This window comes from Leptodactylus fuscus, chromosome 3 (genome assembly GCF_031893055.1).
Source record: "Leptodactylus fuscus isolate aLepFus1 chromosome 3, aLepFus1.hap2, whole genome shotgun sequence".
NCBI classification, from domain to species: Eukaryota; Metazoa; Chordata; class Amphibia; order Anura; family Leptodactylidae; genus Leptodactylus; species Leptodactylus fuscus.
Window position 1 is genome coordinate 163,215,628 of NC_134267.1, and position 17,911 is coordinate 163,233,538.

Sequence of the window (17,911 nt, forward strand, 5' to 3'; positions counted from 1 at the left end):
CTGTGGATACAACGAAGTTATCTAGACAGGCAATCTGGTATAAGGCAAGATTATAGAACCTCCTGTGTGACAGAAAATTTCTGTTTGGCCCAGCCCTGGATGACATTCTGGCCAAGGCAGCAGACAAGAAGAAAGGGTTCCCAGCCCCAGCTACTGGCAGATTGCATAAGCCCTTTTGGAAATCCAACAAGGGCAAGGTTACTTCTAACAGATTAAGGGCCGGGTTGAACCAGGGAAGAAGGCAGAGAGGGTTCCTGATCAATACCTTTCAGAATAGAGACAGGAGACCCTCCAAACAATGACTCCAGATACCAGGAGGAATCTAGGTTAAAATAAATTTCTCCCATGCTGGGTAGACATTTCCCTAAGCCCCTGGAATGGGCTATGCCTAGAGTTCCACTCCCTCCCCCTTGATGGAGTGAGTGCACAGCAAGAGTACCGTGAACATGGAGTGAGTGCTGTCAAAATCTCACGCAAATGCATGCAGGTTCTGCCATGGTCTGGTTCCGTGCATTATGTTAATACAACCAAAAGATGAAAAATAGCTCTTTTTCATATGTAGTCACACGTTCTAGTAGGGTGCCATATGCTTCTTAAGCACAAGATGTTGCTGAAGTGTACACAATGTAAATGCAAACCTGTGTTTTGCATAACTTTTGTAATTGGTATTTTTTTTTTTTTATATTTTTATTGGTTTTATAATCCGTAACATACAAATGGTGTAACAATGACAGAATATGTAACTACATTGGGTTACAATAGTAGAGAAAAAAAATAAAATAATAGAAATAAAAAGGAACAGACAACTTTGAATTAACCAAAATGGTCAAGATAGCTATAAGTCAATAGGTAGAACAAAATTGTGCACTCACGTATAAATATCATACTGTACTAGCTGACTAGGGGACGACAAGAAGAGGGAGAAGCGAGAAAAAGAGGGAGGAAAAAGATTTAAGAGCGAAGGAAGGAGAGGAGAAAAGATGAAGGTGGAAGGGAGATGGGGGGGGGGGGAAGGGCTGTCGCAATCCATCAATCTCACAAACGCAGACTCCTCCATGAAGACCAAGTTTTTAAGTATTTATCGTGTGTTCTTGCCTTCCAGCTGGAGAGTTCCTCAAATCTAGAGATCGCATTAACTTTTGCTATCCATTCCTCCTTGGTGGGGGAATCAGGGCTTAACCATCTTCGTGGTATAAGCTGATTTGCTGCCAAGATGTGTGAGACCAAATTTTTCCTGGAGGGGGTATAGTCAGGGGAATGTAATGAGAGAAGGACCATTGCTGGAGTCAGTTTAAATGCAGTAGAGGTGACATTGCTGATAATGTCCTATATATCACTCCAGAACCCCCGTATCGCAGGGCAAGACCACCAAATATGGGATAAGTTTCTGCTATCTGATTTGCATCTCCAACACAAGTCAGTATCGGTCAGCTTGAGTTTGCGTAGGCGAGCAGGCGTCTGGTACCCTCTTGTGAGGAGTTTGTAGTATGTCTCCTGGAGGCGCACGCAGGGGGAAAAACCATGCGAATGGCTCAAGATTTGGTTGACCTGATCCTTTGAGAGGGACATCTGGAGCTCATCCTCCCAAACGTAAAGGAAAGCGGGTTTGGTGATCTCTAGGGAGTTGACATAGATAGTGAGAACATAGGAAGTTTTAGTTAAACACCTGGACTTCACCAGAAGAAAACGTTCGAAATTTGTGAGGCTGTAGCGAATGTTGTTTGCAGTTTTTCAATCATTTATGTTTATGAAGATGAAATTTGTCCAAGAAAGATAGAGGTCTACTAGAAAGCATGGCTTCTAGCTTTGGTAAGTCAATACCTGTAGCAGTATCGAGTACATCAATGAACCTGCAAGGTAGTAATGTCTGCCATATATGTGGGCAAACATCATTCGTACGACCCAACAAATCAGGGAGCAAGCCAACAGGCACAATCGGAGAAAGGGAGGGAGCTAGTCGGTCTCTGAAAGTTTTCCACGTTTCGCAAGCACCTAACAGAAGAGAGTCGATTGATTTCAGTCTAAAACCAGTATGTCCATAGAGCCAAAGGTATGATTGCGAGGTTAGGCCAAAAGTGGCATTGGAGAGATCGGCTATGAGTGAGCTTCCATCAGTAGAAGTCAGCTCAATCCACCTCTTCAGCTGTACCGCCTTATAGTAGTCAGCAATTGGTATTTTTTTTTATGTAGGAATGAAGAAATATTTTGAGATACATTCTGCAGTTACTGTCTATAATAGATGTAAAAATATTATATAGTCCATCTTTTAAGAGTGACACTCATAAGGTGAGTGAATTAGCCACAATCACTTTTTGACTGGACTTGACTGGAACAAATGGCTGGCAGGTTTTGAGTGAATTCAATGGACGTCTTCCAAATATGAAACATCTTGCTTTGTTAAGTATATCCAGTATGTGTAAATATACAGTAAAAAGCTTTTACTTTTTATTGGAGCACAAGAGAGTGTTTTAGGATTATTTTTTCCTTTTGCATATAGTACTCAGACTGAGACAGCCTTCTTTACATGAGTAATATTGTAACCAGTTATATCAAAGTAAGACTTTATCTCTAAAAATAGTATCATGTATGTTTAGACCAAAAACATGAAAAGAAAAAGCAAAACTCATAAAGAATTTATTGTTGGCAGAAAGATTCACGATGTCTATTTCACTAAATACTTGTGTTCCACATGAAATTACAATAACTGGAACATATTTTCTCAAAGAGCTTTTGCAGGTTCTTAGGGTAGGTCATCAATTGAATATCCATTGGGGGGTCTGACACCCGGGACCATTGTGGACCAGTTCTTTGAAGCAGCAGTGGTGCTCTATGAGTGATCATGTGTTGTCACATTCATCAGTGACATAGCCTAATAGCAGTTCAGTTCCTTTGTAGTGAGTATCAGGCAGAGCCAGATTGTTCATGGGTGGTCCACAATGGGGCATAATAGTGTGTGCAGAGGCCACTATGGGGCATAATAGTGTGTTCAGGAATGTGGTTTGTGCAAGTGGGGGGAGGGCAGCTGGAAGGGAGGAGGGGCCCCATGTCAAATGTTCGCCTTGGGGCCCAGCCATTCCTAGTTACGCCACTGTATGTGACGAAAGTTGCTAAAAGCACTAGTAGCTATCTATATGATGTCAGTATGTCCCCATATAGCAGTGGTTCTCAACCTTTCTAATGCCGTGACCCCGCAATACAGTTCTTCATGTTGCGGTGACCCCATTCAGTTTAGAACATGCGTCCATAACGGCGTGCGTTCCAGCTGAATAGCACTGCTGCAGACAGTAGCGTGGCTTCTCAGTGGCTAAAGCCATCGGAAATATGTACTATACTACATGTGCTCCCACACAGTATAATCCTCCTACAGTCACCCGGACATTATATGTCCCCTTGCCATCTCTGCCCCCAGTTTCATGTCCCCATCTCTTCCCCAGTTTCATGTCCCCCCATCTCTGCCCCCAGTGTCATGCCGTACCCCCCCTTCATCTGCCCACAGTTTCATGTCCCCCCATATCTTCCCCCAGTTTCATGTCCCCATCTGTTCCCCAGTTTCATGTTCCCCCATCTCTGCCCAGAATTTCATGTCCCTCCATCTCTGCCCCCAGTGTCATGCCGTCCCCCCCTTCATCTGCCTAGAGTTTCATGTCCCTCCATCTCTGCCCCCAGTGTCATGCCACCCCCCCTTCATTATGTTCTACCTTAATGTTTAAAACAAAAAAAAAAAAACTCTTATACTCACCTTCCAACGCTCCCCTGCCACTCTCTCCGCAGACTCGCTCACTCATATAGTTGTAGCCGCGATGTGACGTCATCACATCGCGGCTACACATACAGAAGTCGCAGCACAGCGTTAAAGCAGGAGCTGCCGGTGTCAGCTCCTGCTTTAATCGCCTGTGTGTTCAACTAATCGGCGTCCTCCGGGAGCCAATAAGTTGAAACCGGGACATACCTCCCACCGACGGGGACGGTTGGGAGGTATGCTTTAGGCGACCCCTGTGTTTTGGTCGTTCGACCCCCGCCGGGGGCGCGACCCACAGGTTGAGAAACGCTGCCATATAGCCTCCTGCACATGGACAATATGGGCTGCGAATTTCGGTTTATACATTGGCTGCATTTCCTGGCCCAAGCCCAATCAGGAAACGCAGACTCTAAGCAACATAGTGATCTATAAATCTAGGAGTCCCTGCTTTTCTGCGGCTCTACCTTCCCATAGTATATTCAGTACAGAACAGCAAAACTATGGAGAGACAAGGACTCCTAGCATCATAGATCACTATTATGGAAACAATCCTGGTCTCCAGACCAGATTCAGTCTGGAATATGTGTGCAATATATTTTTCAGATTTTCTGGACAGTTTTTGCCTGTGTTCATGGGGTGTGATGTGGATATATTCTCTCTTATAAGTAAATCTCCACAATGCTACATCAATGGAACACGTCATGATTTATTTTCTGTAGGTACTGTATACCCCTGTGAATTTTATGGGTGCAGTAAGACAACTCGCTCCACCTCAGGGGTCATATGGAAGCATTATACCCTTGTTTTGCTGTGTTTGCTAAGCCTGTGTGGTGTTGTACAAATGGCATCAAGTTAGGTTTGTATGGGAAAAAAAAACCTCCTCATATACAAGCAGGTACATGCTAAATGCCAGACTTCTCCAGGATCTGATTGTAAAGACCTACATATGACATTGGAGGCATACAGAAGGGATCGTGCACTTACATGAGCGCTGTATCACTGCTCTGCCGGATGTACAGTCATGAACTCTTAGAGTATGTTTACATGTAGTGGATATGTTGCATATTTCTGTATGAATTTTTAGATAGAAAATCTACTAGGAATTACAGTACCAGCAAAAAGGGTACTGTAGAAAGGGCTGAAAAAGGGCTGTAGAAAAATCTGTAGAAATTGACCTATGGTGCAAATTTGCATATTTATTTACGCCATGCTACAAATACACATGTAAGGCATGATACATCACAAATTTGCCAGCATATCTGCATCAAAATACAAGCTGTAAAACTTGTGTGTGTGCAGTATATGTAACTGTGAAGGGGTCCACAGCATTCACTATGGTCGTGTATAACAGAAGTGAGAGAGTCCACAGCATTCACTATGTTCGAAAACGGAGTTTATAATTTTCACCCCCTCCCGTATATAGCCCCTCCACCCGACCCATCTATCAAAGTTAACGAACCCCACTTACCCCTGTCCCATAATTCCGATGCCTTGGGGTAACCCTGGACTCCGACCTATCCTTCAAGCCACATATTCAAACCCTCAACACCTCCTGTCGCCTCCAGCTCAAGAACATCCACCGAATCCGCTCCTTCCTCACCCAGGAAACTACCAAGATGCTCGTCCAGGCCCTCATAATCTCCCGCCTAGACTACTGCAACACCCTTCTCCATGGACTCCCAGCTAACACCCTCGCCCCCCTCCAGTCCACCCTAAACTGCGCTGCTCGCTTAATCCACCTCCCCCCCCCCCCCGATCTTCATCGGCTGCTCCCCTCTGCCAGTCCCTCCACTGGCTACCCATAGCCCAGCGAATTGAGTTCAAGCTACTAACGTTAACATACAAAGCCATCCACAACCTGTCCCCTCCATATATCTCTGACCTAATCTCCCCCTACCTGCCCACACGTAACCTCAGAGCCTCCAATGACCTCCTACTCCGCTCTGCTCTCATCCGCTCCTCACACAACCGTCTCCAAGATTTCTCCCGTGCATCCCCCATACTCTGGAACTCCTTACCACGACACATAAGACTGATCCCCACAATCACAGGATTCAAGAAGGCCCTGAAGACTCACCTATTCAGGAAGGCCTACAACTTCCACTAACACTATCACCGCACTGCCATCTGTACAGTCTCCCTCCCCCCTTCCCCCATAGATTGTAAGCCCTAGCGGGCAGGGCCCTCTACCCCACTGTGCCAGCCGGTCACTGTTAGTTTTATATCTACCTGTATATTCTGTGTACTGTATGTAAAGCACCATGGAATTAATGGTGCTAAATAAAAATAACAGAAGTGAGAGAGTCCACCGCAATCTCTATGGTTGTGTATAACAGTGAGGGGGCTCACAGCACTGACTATGGTTGTGTATCACAGTGAGGGGGCTCACAGCACTGACTACGGTTGTGTATCACAGTGAGGGGGCTCACAGCATTGACTATGGTTGTGTATAACGGTGAGGGGGCTCACAGCACTGACTATGGTTGTGTATCACGGTGAGGGGGCTCACAGCACTGACTATGGTTGTGTATCACAGTGAGGGGGCTCACAGCACTGACTATGGTTGTGTATCACAATGAGGGGGCTCACAGCACTGACTATGGTTGTGTATCACAGTGAGGGGGCTCACAGCATTGACTATGGTTGTGTATAACGGTGAGGGGGCTCACAGCACTGACTATGGTTGTGTATCACAATGAGGGGGCTCACAGCACTGACTATGGTTGTGTATCACAGTGAGGGGGCTCACAGCACTGACTATGGTTGTGTATCACAGTGAGGGGGCTCACAGCACTGACTACAGTTGTGTATCACAGTGAGGGGGCTCACAGCACTGACTATGGTTGTGTATCACAGTGAGGGGGCTCACAGCATTGACTATGGTTGTGTATAACGGTGAGGGGGCTCACAGCACTGACTATGGTTGTGTATCACGGTGAGGGGGCTCACAGCATTCATTATGGTTAAGTATCACAGTGAGCGCTCACTATGGCTGTGACATTTTTTTTTTTTTAGTACAGTCGTTCGCCCAGTGTGCTGAAGCTGGTAGGTTATACTTGTATAGCCTGTAAAACCGAGTAGTTCGCTGGCAGACAGCCCTCAGCCTGATACATGATTCATACACCACCCGCCCAGCTCTGCACATCAGCCCCCTCCCCATTAATCACCACGCTCACTGACTCAGCACCATGCGGCCACAGCGCAGACCGGATATGGCGTAATCACGTCACGCTGCAGGCGGCGGGCTTACGTCACGCTCTGTATATAAACCCTGGCGCCCTCTAGACACGCCCTCTTTTCTTACTTAGCCGCTTGCTGAGAAGATGGCGCCGGTGAGTGCTGTGCACAGTCTGAGTTCTTCCTTCCCGGTTACTTTTAGAACTAGGTTCTGGAATTAACTGTGTGACCGATGTCTGCGACTCGTGTACATGTGTCTGCTGGGTTGCGAGGGGCTGTGCTATTAGTGAGATGAGTCGCCGCTTCAGTGTGGTGACACGTGTAGAGTCGGGCCGGGTATAACTTGCCTGTCGTGGTAGAGGGCACTTCCATTCAGATGACTGTGGTGTGAGCAAGTAGTATTAAAGGGAATTCCCATATCTAGAATGTACCTCCTTTGCTGATCAGTTGGGGGTGGTCTGGTGAGACCGCACCTTCAGTGATCGTGAGAACTGACGTGTCTTGTATCCAGGTTATAATGACTCTGTGGGTTAGACGTGTCCTTCTGTGTCATTCATTTTAGTGAGAGCTGCCAGAGACAGCCCAGTTATGGAGTTTTGTCATCTCTGGCGGTTCCTGTTTAAATACAGTGCACATGGGATGTATATGTCTGTCCTGTTCTATTCATATCAGGTTACAAGACACAACACCCCAGTTCTCATTGCTGGGGGTCCTGGCAGCCCGATTCCTACTGATCAGCAAATTACTTCCATTGGATTGTCAGGTAGTGGAGATATCAGATGTATCTGACTGCTGCACCCAAACACTGACTTCTTATTGTATGCGAAGGCAGGCGTTGCTGCGGAGGGCAGTGATCCAGTACAGATCTGGCAGGGTAATATGTGCTTGAAAGAAGACCTTTTGTGTCGTCTGAAATTGGCGCAAAGCCAACAGTGCTGACTTCTGTGCACTTTGAATTTTGCGACTATGTGCCCTGTTTGGTGCTGAATCTTGTTTATAAACTTGCTATTAACTGTTTCTTGCAGAAAGTTAAAAAGGTGCAGAAAGAAAGAAAGGCAAAGAAGGCTGCCTGGAGGTTCACCCTGGATCTCACCCATCCTGTAGAAGATGGAATCTTTGATTCAGTCAACTTTGTAAGTCAAGTATTACCTCTATAAGGTTTATAGTCAAGAAGATATAAATTAGCATGTAAACAGATCACGTTGTGCTTTGCACTGTTTAAAGGGGTTGTCTGTGGACTGTTAATTATGATTGGTGGTGGCTAAAGGCTCGTTCACATCCGCGCCCGTACTCCGTTCTGCAGGTTTCCGTTTCCCGCACAAAACAGGGACAGGAGACGGAAACCTACTGGCATGTTTCAATCCCATTCATTTGAATGGGCCTGAAAAGTCTCTGGCCGTGTGCGCTGGTGAGCGTTTTATGCGCTCTGCGGCGAAACCGGCTTTTTTAAACCAGACACGGAGTTGAACATGCAGTACTTTGTGTCCGGTTTAAAAAAAAAAAAATGGTTTCGCCGCGGAACGCATAAAATGCTCACGGCCAGACTCGGCATGAAAACGGAGTTCAGGCCCTGGTGTGAACCCAGCGTAAGTGACCCTGCTGCTTCAGATCACATGACCCAGGGGATGCAACATGAGTTGAACCCATAGGTCCCTCAGCTGTAATAACCCAGGGCAGGTAGTAAAATAACAGTCCCTGGAAAACCCTTTTAAGTGGGTATTGCGACTTTATATAGAGGGGCATAATACTAGGATATGCTGTCACTTGATGATTTGTGGGAGCCTAATCTCTGGTGCCTCAACTGATCCTGGGCAAGAAGAGGATACATTGGTGGTGCCGCACAGCACCCCCCCCACACACACACACACACACACACTTTACTGGTGCAGCCAGGAACATGACGTCAATGCCTTTATTCTTGGGGTTGGTGATCATTTCCATAAGTACTAATTCTGCTGATGGTCATGGCATAGCCTATTGATTTATAAAATGGGACTAGCTTTAAAGAAGCTCAGGCTTATTTGTTTTGAGATGCCCTGTGACCGTGTGCTTGCGCTTGGTTCACACTATCTCTGTGGTCTGTCATTTGGGACTGCTGGGTGTCCGCTTTTTTAAAATTGAAAAATGAAGAGAGAGTCCTCCATGCAGAAATCTTTTTTCTGCTGATTTTTGGTGGTTTCAGTGGTGGTTTAATCCAGCCTTACATGACAGTCACTATGTAGACCTGCCTATTGGAGCTCTCACTAGAAGGCAGTAGTTTCACTTCAATCATAGGATTTTTAGTGAGGTTTATATTAGTAACTGGGTTTTGCTTGACGTGTGCTATTTTCATTGGTAGGCTAACACTTTATATAACGTTAAGCAGTTTTCTTAACATGTCCTGTAACTAGGGTTACCTTCCCTAGTTTGTGCCTAGGGTTTCCTTCCCTAGTGTCTACATGTTTGTTTTTATAAAACAGGAGCAGTTTCTAAGGGCAAAGGTGAAGGTCAACGGCAAAACCGGAAACCTTGGAAATACTGTTCACATTGAACGTTCAAAGAACAAGATAAATGTGGCGTCTGACAAGCAGTTCTCAAAAAGGTAAGTTCTTCAGTGATAAAAATGGTCTAATCCATTGTGTTACTGGGATAGATTTAATGAAGTGCACCCTCTGCTAGGCCACATACCTGGAAACAAATGTACGCCAGATCATAAGTGACATGAATTTACTTAAAGAGGACCTTTCATCAGATTGGGCACATGCAGTTTTATATACTGCTGGAAAGCTGACAGTTCGCTGAATTCAGCGCACTATCGGCTTTCCCGATCTGTGCCCGGTGTAAAACGCTATCGGTCCCGGGACCGTAGCGCTTTCGTGTCAGAAGGGCGTTTCTGACACTTAGCCAGGGACGCCCTTCTGCCCAGCAGCGCCTATCGCGCTGTGCTCTAAGACTGGGGAGGAACGCCCCCTCCCCTCCTGATAACACTCGTCTATGGACGAGCACTGTGAGCAGAGGGAGGGGACGTTCCTCCCCGCTCACACAGTACAAGCGCGATAGGCGCTGCTGGGCAGAAGGGCGTCCCTGGCTAACTGTCAGAAACGCCCTTCTGACACTAAAGCGCTACGGTAACGGGACCGATAGCGCTTTACACCGGGCACAGATCGGGAAAGCCGACAGTGCACTGAATTCAGTGCACTGTCAGCTTTCCAGCAGTATATAGAACTGCCTGTGCCCAATCTGATGAAAGGTCCTCTTTAATCATTTATGCCAGATTTGTGGTTTAACTGATAATGCATCTGGCAGGACCCATGGTCTGGTCTCCTGCACTCTTTCCCCACCCCTTTTAAGTGACATAGGCTGTGCAGAAACTGTTGCAATTTTTTGTTTATCTTTTTTTGCACAGATTAGACAGATTACTGGTGTACAAGAAATAATAAATCTGCCCTATTGTTGCCAATAACATTATAGTGTCTTCTATGGGTCACAAGTTCTCTAAAGGTCCAAATAATTTTTATTGTTTTAGATCAGTGATAGACATTGGTGGGCAAACCAACTGGTATAATACTACAAAAAATAACATAAAACCACAATAAAATCTCCAGTAGTTATAATGGACAGAATCTTTTCCCTAGTAGGTGTCTTTTCAGTCCTCAGTCCCATTCTCCATCTAAAGTATTGTAATTTTTCCCCAGGAGAAGCCTGCACCCAGCCAGATTTTTCTCCCGTTTATTCTCCCATCTTGGTTCTATTAAATATGGGAATTTTACTTCTTTTTTTTTTTTAATACTAATTTTACTACTTGAAGTGGCTGTGCAGGGTATTGCAGCTTTTCCTGCTGATGTGACTAAGAAAAGCCACTACTAACTAGACAGTGTATAGTTATAAATATTTTTTATTTATTTTTTTAAAGCTGCATGGCTTTCCGAAGTACTTGAGGTCCCTTCAAACAGCAGTCTGAGGGTACAAGTTGTTTCCCCATGATCTGACACTTTTAGGCTCTACCATCAGCATGAAGGAAGTTTAAATGTAAACTTCCTATAACTCTTTGGACAATGAATGTAAAATCATAAGTGTTGACTGAGCAAGGAAAAAAGGCATACATAAGTACTTCTAAGTATTTTTCTGTGTATGGGATGTGGGGGTTTTTTGTTGCCATATGTCAGCTTCTTACACTAACCTTGGCAAATTACTGTTGGGAAAAGTTTGGAATGATTTGGAGCATTAATATGATTGAGGACTCTGGGTTTTGTGGATAATCTAACTTTTTTTTTTTTCCTAGGTACCTTAAATACCTTACAAAGAAATACCTGAAGAAAAACAACTTGCGTGACTGGCTACGTGTAGTTGCTTCTGACAAGGAAACCTATGAGCTTAGGTACTTCCAGATCAGCCAAGATGATGAGTCTGAATCAGAAGAATAAATGTCTTTACAAAATAAAGAAATGTATGAAAACTATTCAGCTGTCTTTTTTTTTTTCCTGCTATGGCGTTTACTGTATAGGACAAATGTTATTACCGTATTTTTCGGACTATAAGACGCACTAGGTTTTAGAGGAGGAAAATAGGGAAAAACAATTTTGAAGCAAAAACTGGTAAAATATTTAATATATGGGAGTTGTAGTTTTGCAACAGCTGCAAGGCCACATTGACAGGTGACCCTGCAGCTGTACAGGGATGCATAGAGTGTTTTTTTTTGCGGGGCCAGATGTACTTTTTAGTTATACCATTTTGGGGAATATCTATTTCTTCCATTTCTAAAACCTAAACTATAAGACGCACTGGACTATAAGACGCACCTTTAGAGGTTTTAGAGGAGGAAAATAGGGAAAAAAAATTTTGAAGCAAAAACTGGTAAAATATTTAATATATGGGAGTTGTAGTTTTGCTACAGCTGCAAGGCCACATTGACAGGTGACCCTGCAGCTGTACGGGGACGCATAGTGGGTTTTTTTTTTTTTTTTTGTGGAGCCAGAAGTACTTTTTAGTTATACCATTTTGGGGAATATCTATTGCTTAGATCACCTTTTATTGAAAAAAAAACCCGGTGGTTTATGATATATGATTTTCTACTTTTATATTTATATATATATATATATATATATATATATATATATATATATATATATCTATATTTATATATATTTATTCTAGGGACAGGAGGTGATTTAGAACTTTTATTTATTTCATATTTTTATTATATATTTTTAAAACTTTTTTTTTTTTTTTTTACTATTTTATTCCCCCCCGAAATTTGGGGGGAAAAAAGTGCGTCTTATAGTCCGAAAAATACGGTAAGTTAATAGTTCAGGCATTTTTATACTTTGGGATGCCTGATGTGTATTTACTTTTATTTGTATATGTGATCTAGGGAAAGGGGGTGATTTAAAGTTTTAGGGTATGTTCACACAATGGAAATGAATAGGAATTCTTTGTTTTCTGCCCCTGGCATTTTCGTCGCGGTCTAGTTGTGATGGGATGCTGATGTAGTGCATTGACATTCCATTGTTGTATCCTGCTGCTGATTAGGCCCGGATTATGGCTGGTCTCACACAACCGTAGTTTAAGACTGCAAATGGTCCACAATTGCGGGTTTTAAATTGCGGACCCACTGTTTTCTATGCAGCCTCTTAGACCACCGTAGATTTTGTCCGTGGTGTGGTGTGCCGTAACTGTGGTCTGGACAGTATACCGCATGTCCATAATGGCCTTGTTTTTATGGCACAAACTGTCCCATACAAGTCTATGGGCGTGTGCAGTTATGCGGACATACATCTGTTTATATCTGTAATTGCAGATGTCAACGTGTGTTTTGTGGTGTTTTTTTTTTTTTTTTTTTTTGTGGATCCACATAATACTGATATACACGGAACTTTGCGGTTGGGCACGGACATCTGCGGAATGAGTTTTTAGAGGGAAATTTGTTTTGCGGACCGCAAAAACCACTTCGGTCGTGTAAGACCAGCCTAATAGGCCTAGTCAGCAGGGGTTCTCGAGCAGTGGACTCTGACTGTATCAGTGGCAAGAATGAACAGGACGCTTGTTTTTTTTTCCGCATCCTGCTGTGAACACTGCCTCTCAGATTCGGGGGTGAAATCTGCATCCAAATCCATGGCAAATTCCTCCATGCAAATACAGCCTTACGCTAGGTTCACACTAGCGCCCGGAGTCTGAGCTTTCCGTCTTCTGCATGCAGACCGGGTCCAGACGTGTGCGCTGGTGAGCGTTTTATGATCTCTGCCGCAAAACTTTTTATTTTTTATTATTATATAAACCGGACACAGAGTACTGCATGTTTGACTCTTGTGTCCGATTTAAAAAAAAAACAAAAAAAAAAACAGTTTCACGGCGGAGAGCACGGCGCTCACGGCCGGACATCTTTCAAACCCATTCAAATGAATGGGTATGAAAGAGTCCTGCAAGTTTCCGTCTCCTGCTCAGTTTTGTGCAGGAAACGGAAACCTGTATGAACGGAGACCAGGCGCAGATGTGAACGAGCTCTTGGGTGTATTATTATATTTTATTTTTTTCTTTCCCAGGGGCTTGAACATGTGATCTTCATATGTAACAAGCCTGTTTCTGTAGACTTCTGAAGTTACATTACTATGGCAGGGATGGGACCCTTAAGAAGGCTCCCCGCTACCATGGTAATGGGATGACTCCTGCGATTGTGCTGTTTGGGGAAATCCCATTATCAATCATCATAGGGAAACTAAAAGTAACCACTCGGATGGAATGTTAAACATTTACCACAGCATCTGAGTGGTTAAATGCATTTCATCAGAGATGTATGAAACAGCACAGACCCGTTAGCTAGTGCGGGCGCTCTGCTTCACAGCGGCTGCCATAGTTAGCCACTTGCAAAACGATGTACATGTACGTCTTGATGCACGTAGAGGTTAATCTTTAATAAATATAGTTAAAAATAATCTCAAGTTAAAGTCTGTACCACACAGCTAATAGTTAGAATCTGTTCGAAGTGTATGCTGACTTCAGGATGTATTCACAAAAATGGTGCTTATGTTAGAGATCTAACACCATTTAAATATATTGTCCCCTATTTCTGGATGGTTCATCTTTAGGATAATGCCCCATGTAGCAGGTCACCGCAAAACAGCGCTGGCCACAAAACCGCAACGATTTTGGAAATTGCAGCATATCCGCTGGGATTGGGATGGGATTCACTAGAAACTTTGCAGGACTGTAAAACGCTGCATGGGGCCCGGCTTTAAATAGGATTGCCAAGGATGGCGTAGAAAAGAGTATCAAGGGGTTAACAATTAGAGATGAGCGAATAGTATTCAAAACTCTAGTTTCGAATACCTCGCTCCCATAGGAATGAATGGAAGCGGACGAACACCAAGGTTAAGCGCCGGCCGCTTCCATTCATTCCTTTGGAGAGAGGTATTCGTAACTAGAGTTTTGAATACTATTCGCTCATCTCTAATAACAATGTATAACATTCAACCAGGATTAGGGTCACCCCCAGTTGCAACTTTCAATGAGTTTCTTCCCATATTCATATTGTGGAACTTAAAAGGAGAGGTAAATAAGGCAAAAATTGCAGCCCTCGATATCAAAGCTTGCAGTTCTATCTGCATTTCCTGGGTCCGTTATGGTGGACTCCGGAGCTATAATACCTTTCCTGATGAATCCTGCACTATGTGTATGGGAAGTAACGCATATTGCATTACAAAAACAGGAATACGATCATTTTAAGTTATATACTCAAAAATAGTACCAGTGAAAACTGTTTGCCCTGGAATAAAACAGGTTCTGGAAATACACAGGAAAGAGGAAATATTCACTAATAAAATATGAAATCTATTTCTCTAATCCATATAGAAATTAATCTTCATTTAGAGTCAAATGAGGTACAGGAATGCAAATCTCACACGTTAAGTAGTCCTAGGCCAATTTCATATAAGTGTAGCATCAGATTCCTATATGTGGGAACCCAGCCAGGGGAGGTATGGACTCTGTACTGGATCCATACACATGAAGCTGTGGTATTCATTTTAATGTAACTGAGCTGCTGCACTGCCATGTGAAAATCGGACATGATCTTTGGCCTCGACCTCTTCAAAGGGGATATTAGGTATCAGAACCCCACCAATCTGATATTGATAGATCATCACTTTCATAGACTGGAAAACCTTTTTAACTCCTCACACAATGACATACGACACTTATTTCCATGACATACTATTAAAACAACATGACATACTACTACGTTATGGTAGTGTCACCAACTCAGAAGCTAAGCAGGTGACATCAAGAGCTGGTTTCAGCTGTAAGACCCACTTGTGGCTGTAGCTGAACTCCAGCTATAGACATTTACACTAGAGATGAGCGAACAGTGTTCTATCGAACTCATGTTCGATCGGATATTAGGCTGTTCGGCATGTTCGAATCGAATCGAACACCGCGTGGTAAAGTGCGCCATTACTCGATTCCCCTCCCACCTTCCCTGGCGCCTTTTTTGCTCCAATAACAGCGCAGGGTAGGTGGGACAGGAACTACGACACCGGTGACGTTGAAAAAAGTAGGCAAAACCCATTGGCTGCCGAAAACATGTGACCTCTAATTTAAAAGAACAGCGACGCCCAGCTTCGCGTCATTCTGAGCTTGCAATTCACCGGGGACGGAGGTTTCCGTCCAGTTAGCTAGGGCTTAGATTCTGGGTAGGCAGGGACAGGCTAGGATAGGAAGGAGAAGACAACCAACAGCTCTTATAAGAGCTAAATTCCAGGGAGAAGCTTGTCAGTGTAACGTGGCACTGACGGGCTCAATCGCCGCAACCCAGCTTTCCGCGGATCCTGAATGGAATACACTGACAGACCCAACCCCCACCGACCTGCGGTCAACTGCAATCTGACTATCTGATCCTGCAGGAGTCTCAGGTGTGTAAGGAAATGAAGAATATTAGAGCGAACAAAGCGGGGGGACCTGATGGTATAAGCGCAAGAGTTCTTAAAATGTGCAGTGACCAGCTGTGTGGTATTATAACGCACATGTACAATATGAGCCTGAAGCTGGGGGTGGTACTTCAACTGTGGAAAACATCTTGCGTGGTACCAGTCCCAAAGAAACCCAACCCGATGGGCTACAATGACTACCGACCTGTAGCACTGACATCACACCTAATGAAGGTCCTAGAGAGACTGGTCCTGACACACCTACGCCCCCTAGTGAGCTCCGCTCTGGACCCCCTCCAGTTTGCCTACCGGCCAGGCATTGGGGTAGATGACGCCATCATCCACCTTCTTCACAGAGCTCTCTCTCACCTGGAGAAACCCGGGAACACTGTGAGAATAATGTTCTTTGATTTCTCCAGTGCGTTCAACACCATTCAGCCAGGGCTACTGAGGGAGAAGCTGAACCTTGGTGGTGTGGACCATCACCTGTCCAACTGGATCCTAGACTACCTGACAAACCGCCCTCAGTATGTGAGAGCCCAGGACTGTGTGTCTGACACTGTGATCTGTAGTACGGGGGCACCTCAAGGTACAGTTCTTGCCCCATTCCTCTTCACACTGTACACTGCTGACTTCAGGCACAACTCATCCAGCTGTTACTTACAGAAGTACTCCGATGACTCTGCTATAGTCGGCCTTATCACTGATGGCGATGATAGGGAATACAGAGACTTAAACCGGGATTTTGTTGAATGGTGCCAGCAGAACCAGCTCAGGATTAATGCTGGGAAGACCAAGGAGATGGTGGTGGACTTTAGTAAACGGAGAGGTGCTCCGACCCCGGTGGAGATCCAAGGAACATGTATTGAGATAGTCAGGACCTATAAGTACCTGGGCGTGCTCCTCAATAATAAACTAGACTGGGCTGATCACCTGGAGGCGCTGCACAGAAAGGGCCACAGCAGACTCTACCTGCTCAGGAGGCTGAGGGCCTTCGGAGTCCAGGGGACACTTCTTAGGGCCTTCTTCAACTCTGTGGTTGCCTCAGCCATCTTTTTCGGTGTGGCCTGCTGGGGAAGCAGTATATCAACCAGGGACAGAAATAGACTTGACAGGCTGATCAGGAGGGCCAGCTCTGTCCTGGGGAGCCCCTTGGACCCAGTACAGGTGGTGGGTGACAGAAGGATACTGTCTGTGGTGACCTCCATGCGGGGGAACAAATCCCACCCCATGTATGGGACCCTGATGGGACTTGGCAGCACTGTAAGCGACCGTCTGCTTCACCCCAAGTGTGAGAAGGAGCGCTATCGCAGGTCCTTCCTTCCAACCGCGACCAGGCTGTATAATCTACATCAGACCAAACGAAGAGCTCTCCGCACAGAGAACTAATGATTATGAGGATGACCATGAGGTCTTCCTCTTTCTCTTCTGTTTTTCCTTAGCTGCCATGGACTCCTAGTATATCTTCTCTTCTCAGCTTATCTGTGTCTACGTCTGTAACATATTACTCTGTATTATCCTGTATCTGTATTACTATGCTGCTGTAACACGCTGAAATTTCCCCAAGGTGGGACTATTAAAGGATTATCTTATCTTATCTTATCTCTTATTTTTGCTACTGGTATATAGTGCCATTGTCTCACTGGGAATTCAAAGAATATATTGGGGTTACGTGCACCCACAATTTTTGCTACTGGTATATAGTGCCATTGTCTCACTGGGAATTCAAAGAATATATGGGGGTTACGTGCACCCACAATTTTTGCTACTGCTATACAGTGCCATTGTCTGACTGGGAATTCAAAGAATATATTGGGGTTACGTGCACCCACAATTTTTGCTACTGGTAGATAGTGCCATTGTCTCACTGGGAATTCAAAGAATATATGGGGGTTATGTGCACCCACAATTTTTGCTACTGGTATATAGTGCCATTGTCTCACTGGGAATTCAAAGAATATATTGGGGTTACGTGCACCCACAATTTTTGCTACTGGTATATAGTGCCATTGTCTCACTGGTAATTCAAAGAATATATGGGGGTTACGTGCACCCACAATTTTTGCTACTGCTATACAGTGCCATTGTCTGACTGGGA

At 44.6% G+C, this 17,911-nt stretch overlaps 1 protein-coding gene across 1 annotated transcript; it reads left to right on the forward strand.

The window, feature by feature from the left end:
• Positions 1–7,031: 7,031 nt before the first annotated feature.
• On the forward strand, positions 7,032–11,354 carry RPL22L1 (ribosomal protein L22 like 1). Its single transcript, XM_075268711.1, has 4 exons — positions 7,032–7,071; positions 7,942–8,049; positions 9,376–9,497; positions 11,178–11,354. The coding sequence occupies exons 1-4, from the start codon at positions 7,063–7,065 to the stop codon at positions 11,317–11,319; spliced, it is 381 nt and encodes a 126-aa protein (XP_075124812.1). The 5' UTR covers positions 7,032–7,062; the 3' UTR covers positions 11,320–11,354.
• The last annotated feature ends 6,557 nt before the right edge of the window (positions 11,355–17,911 follow it).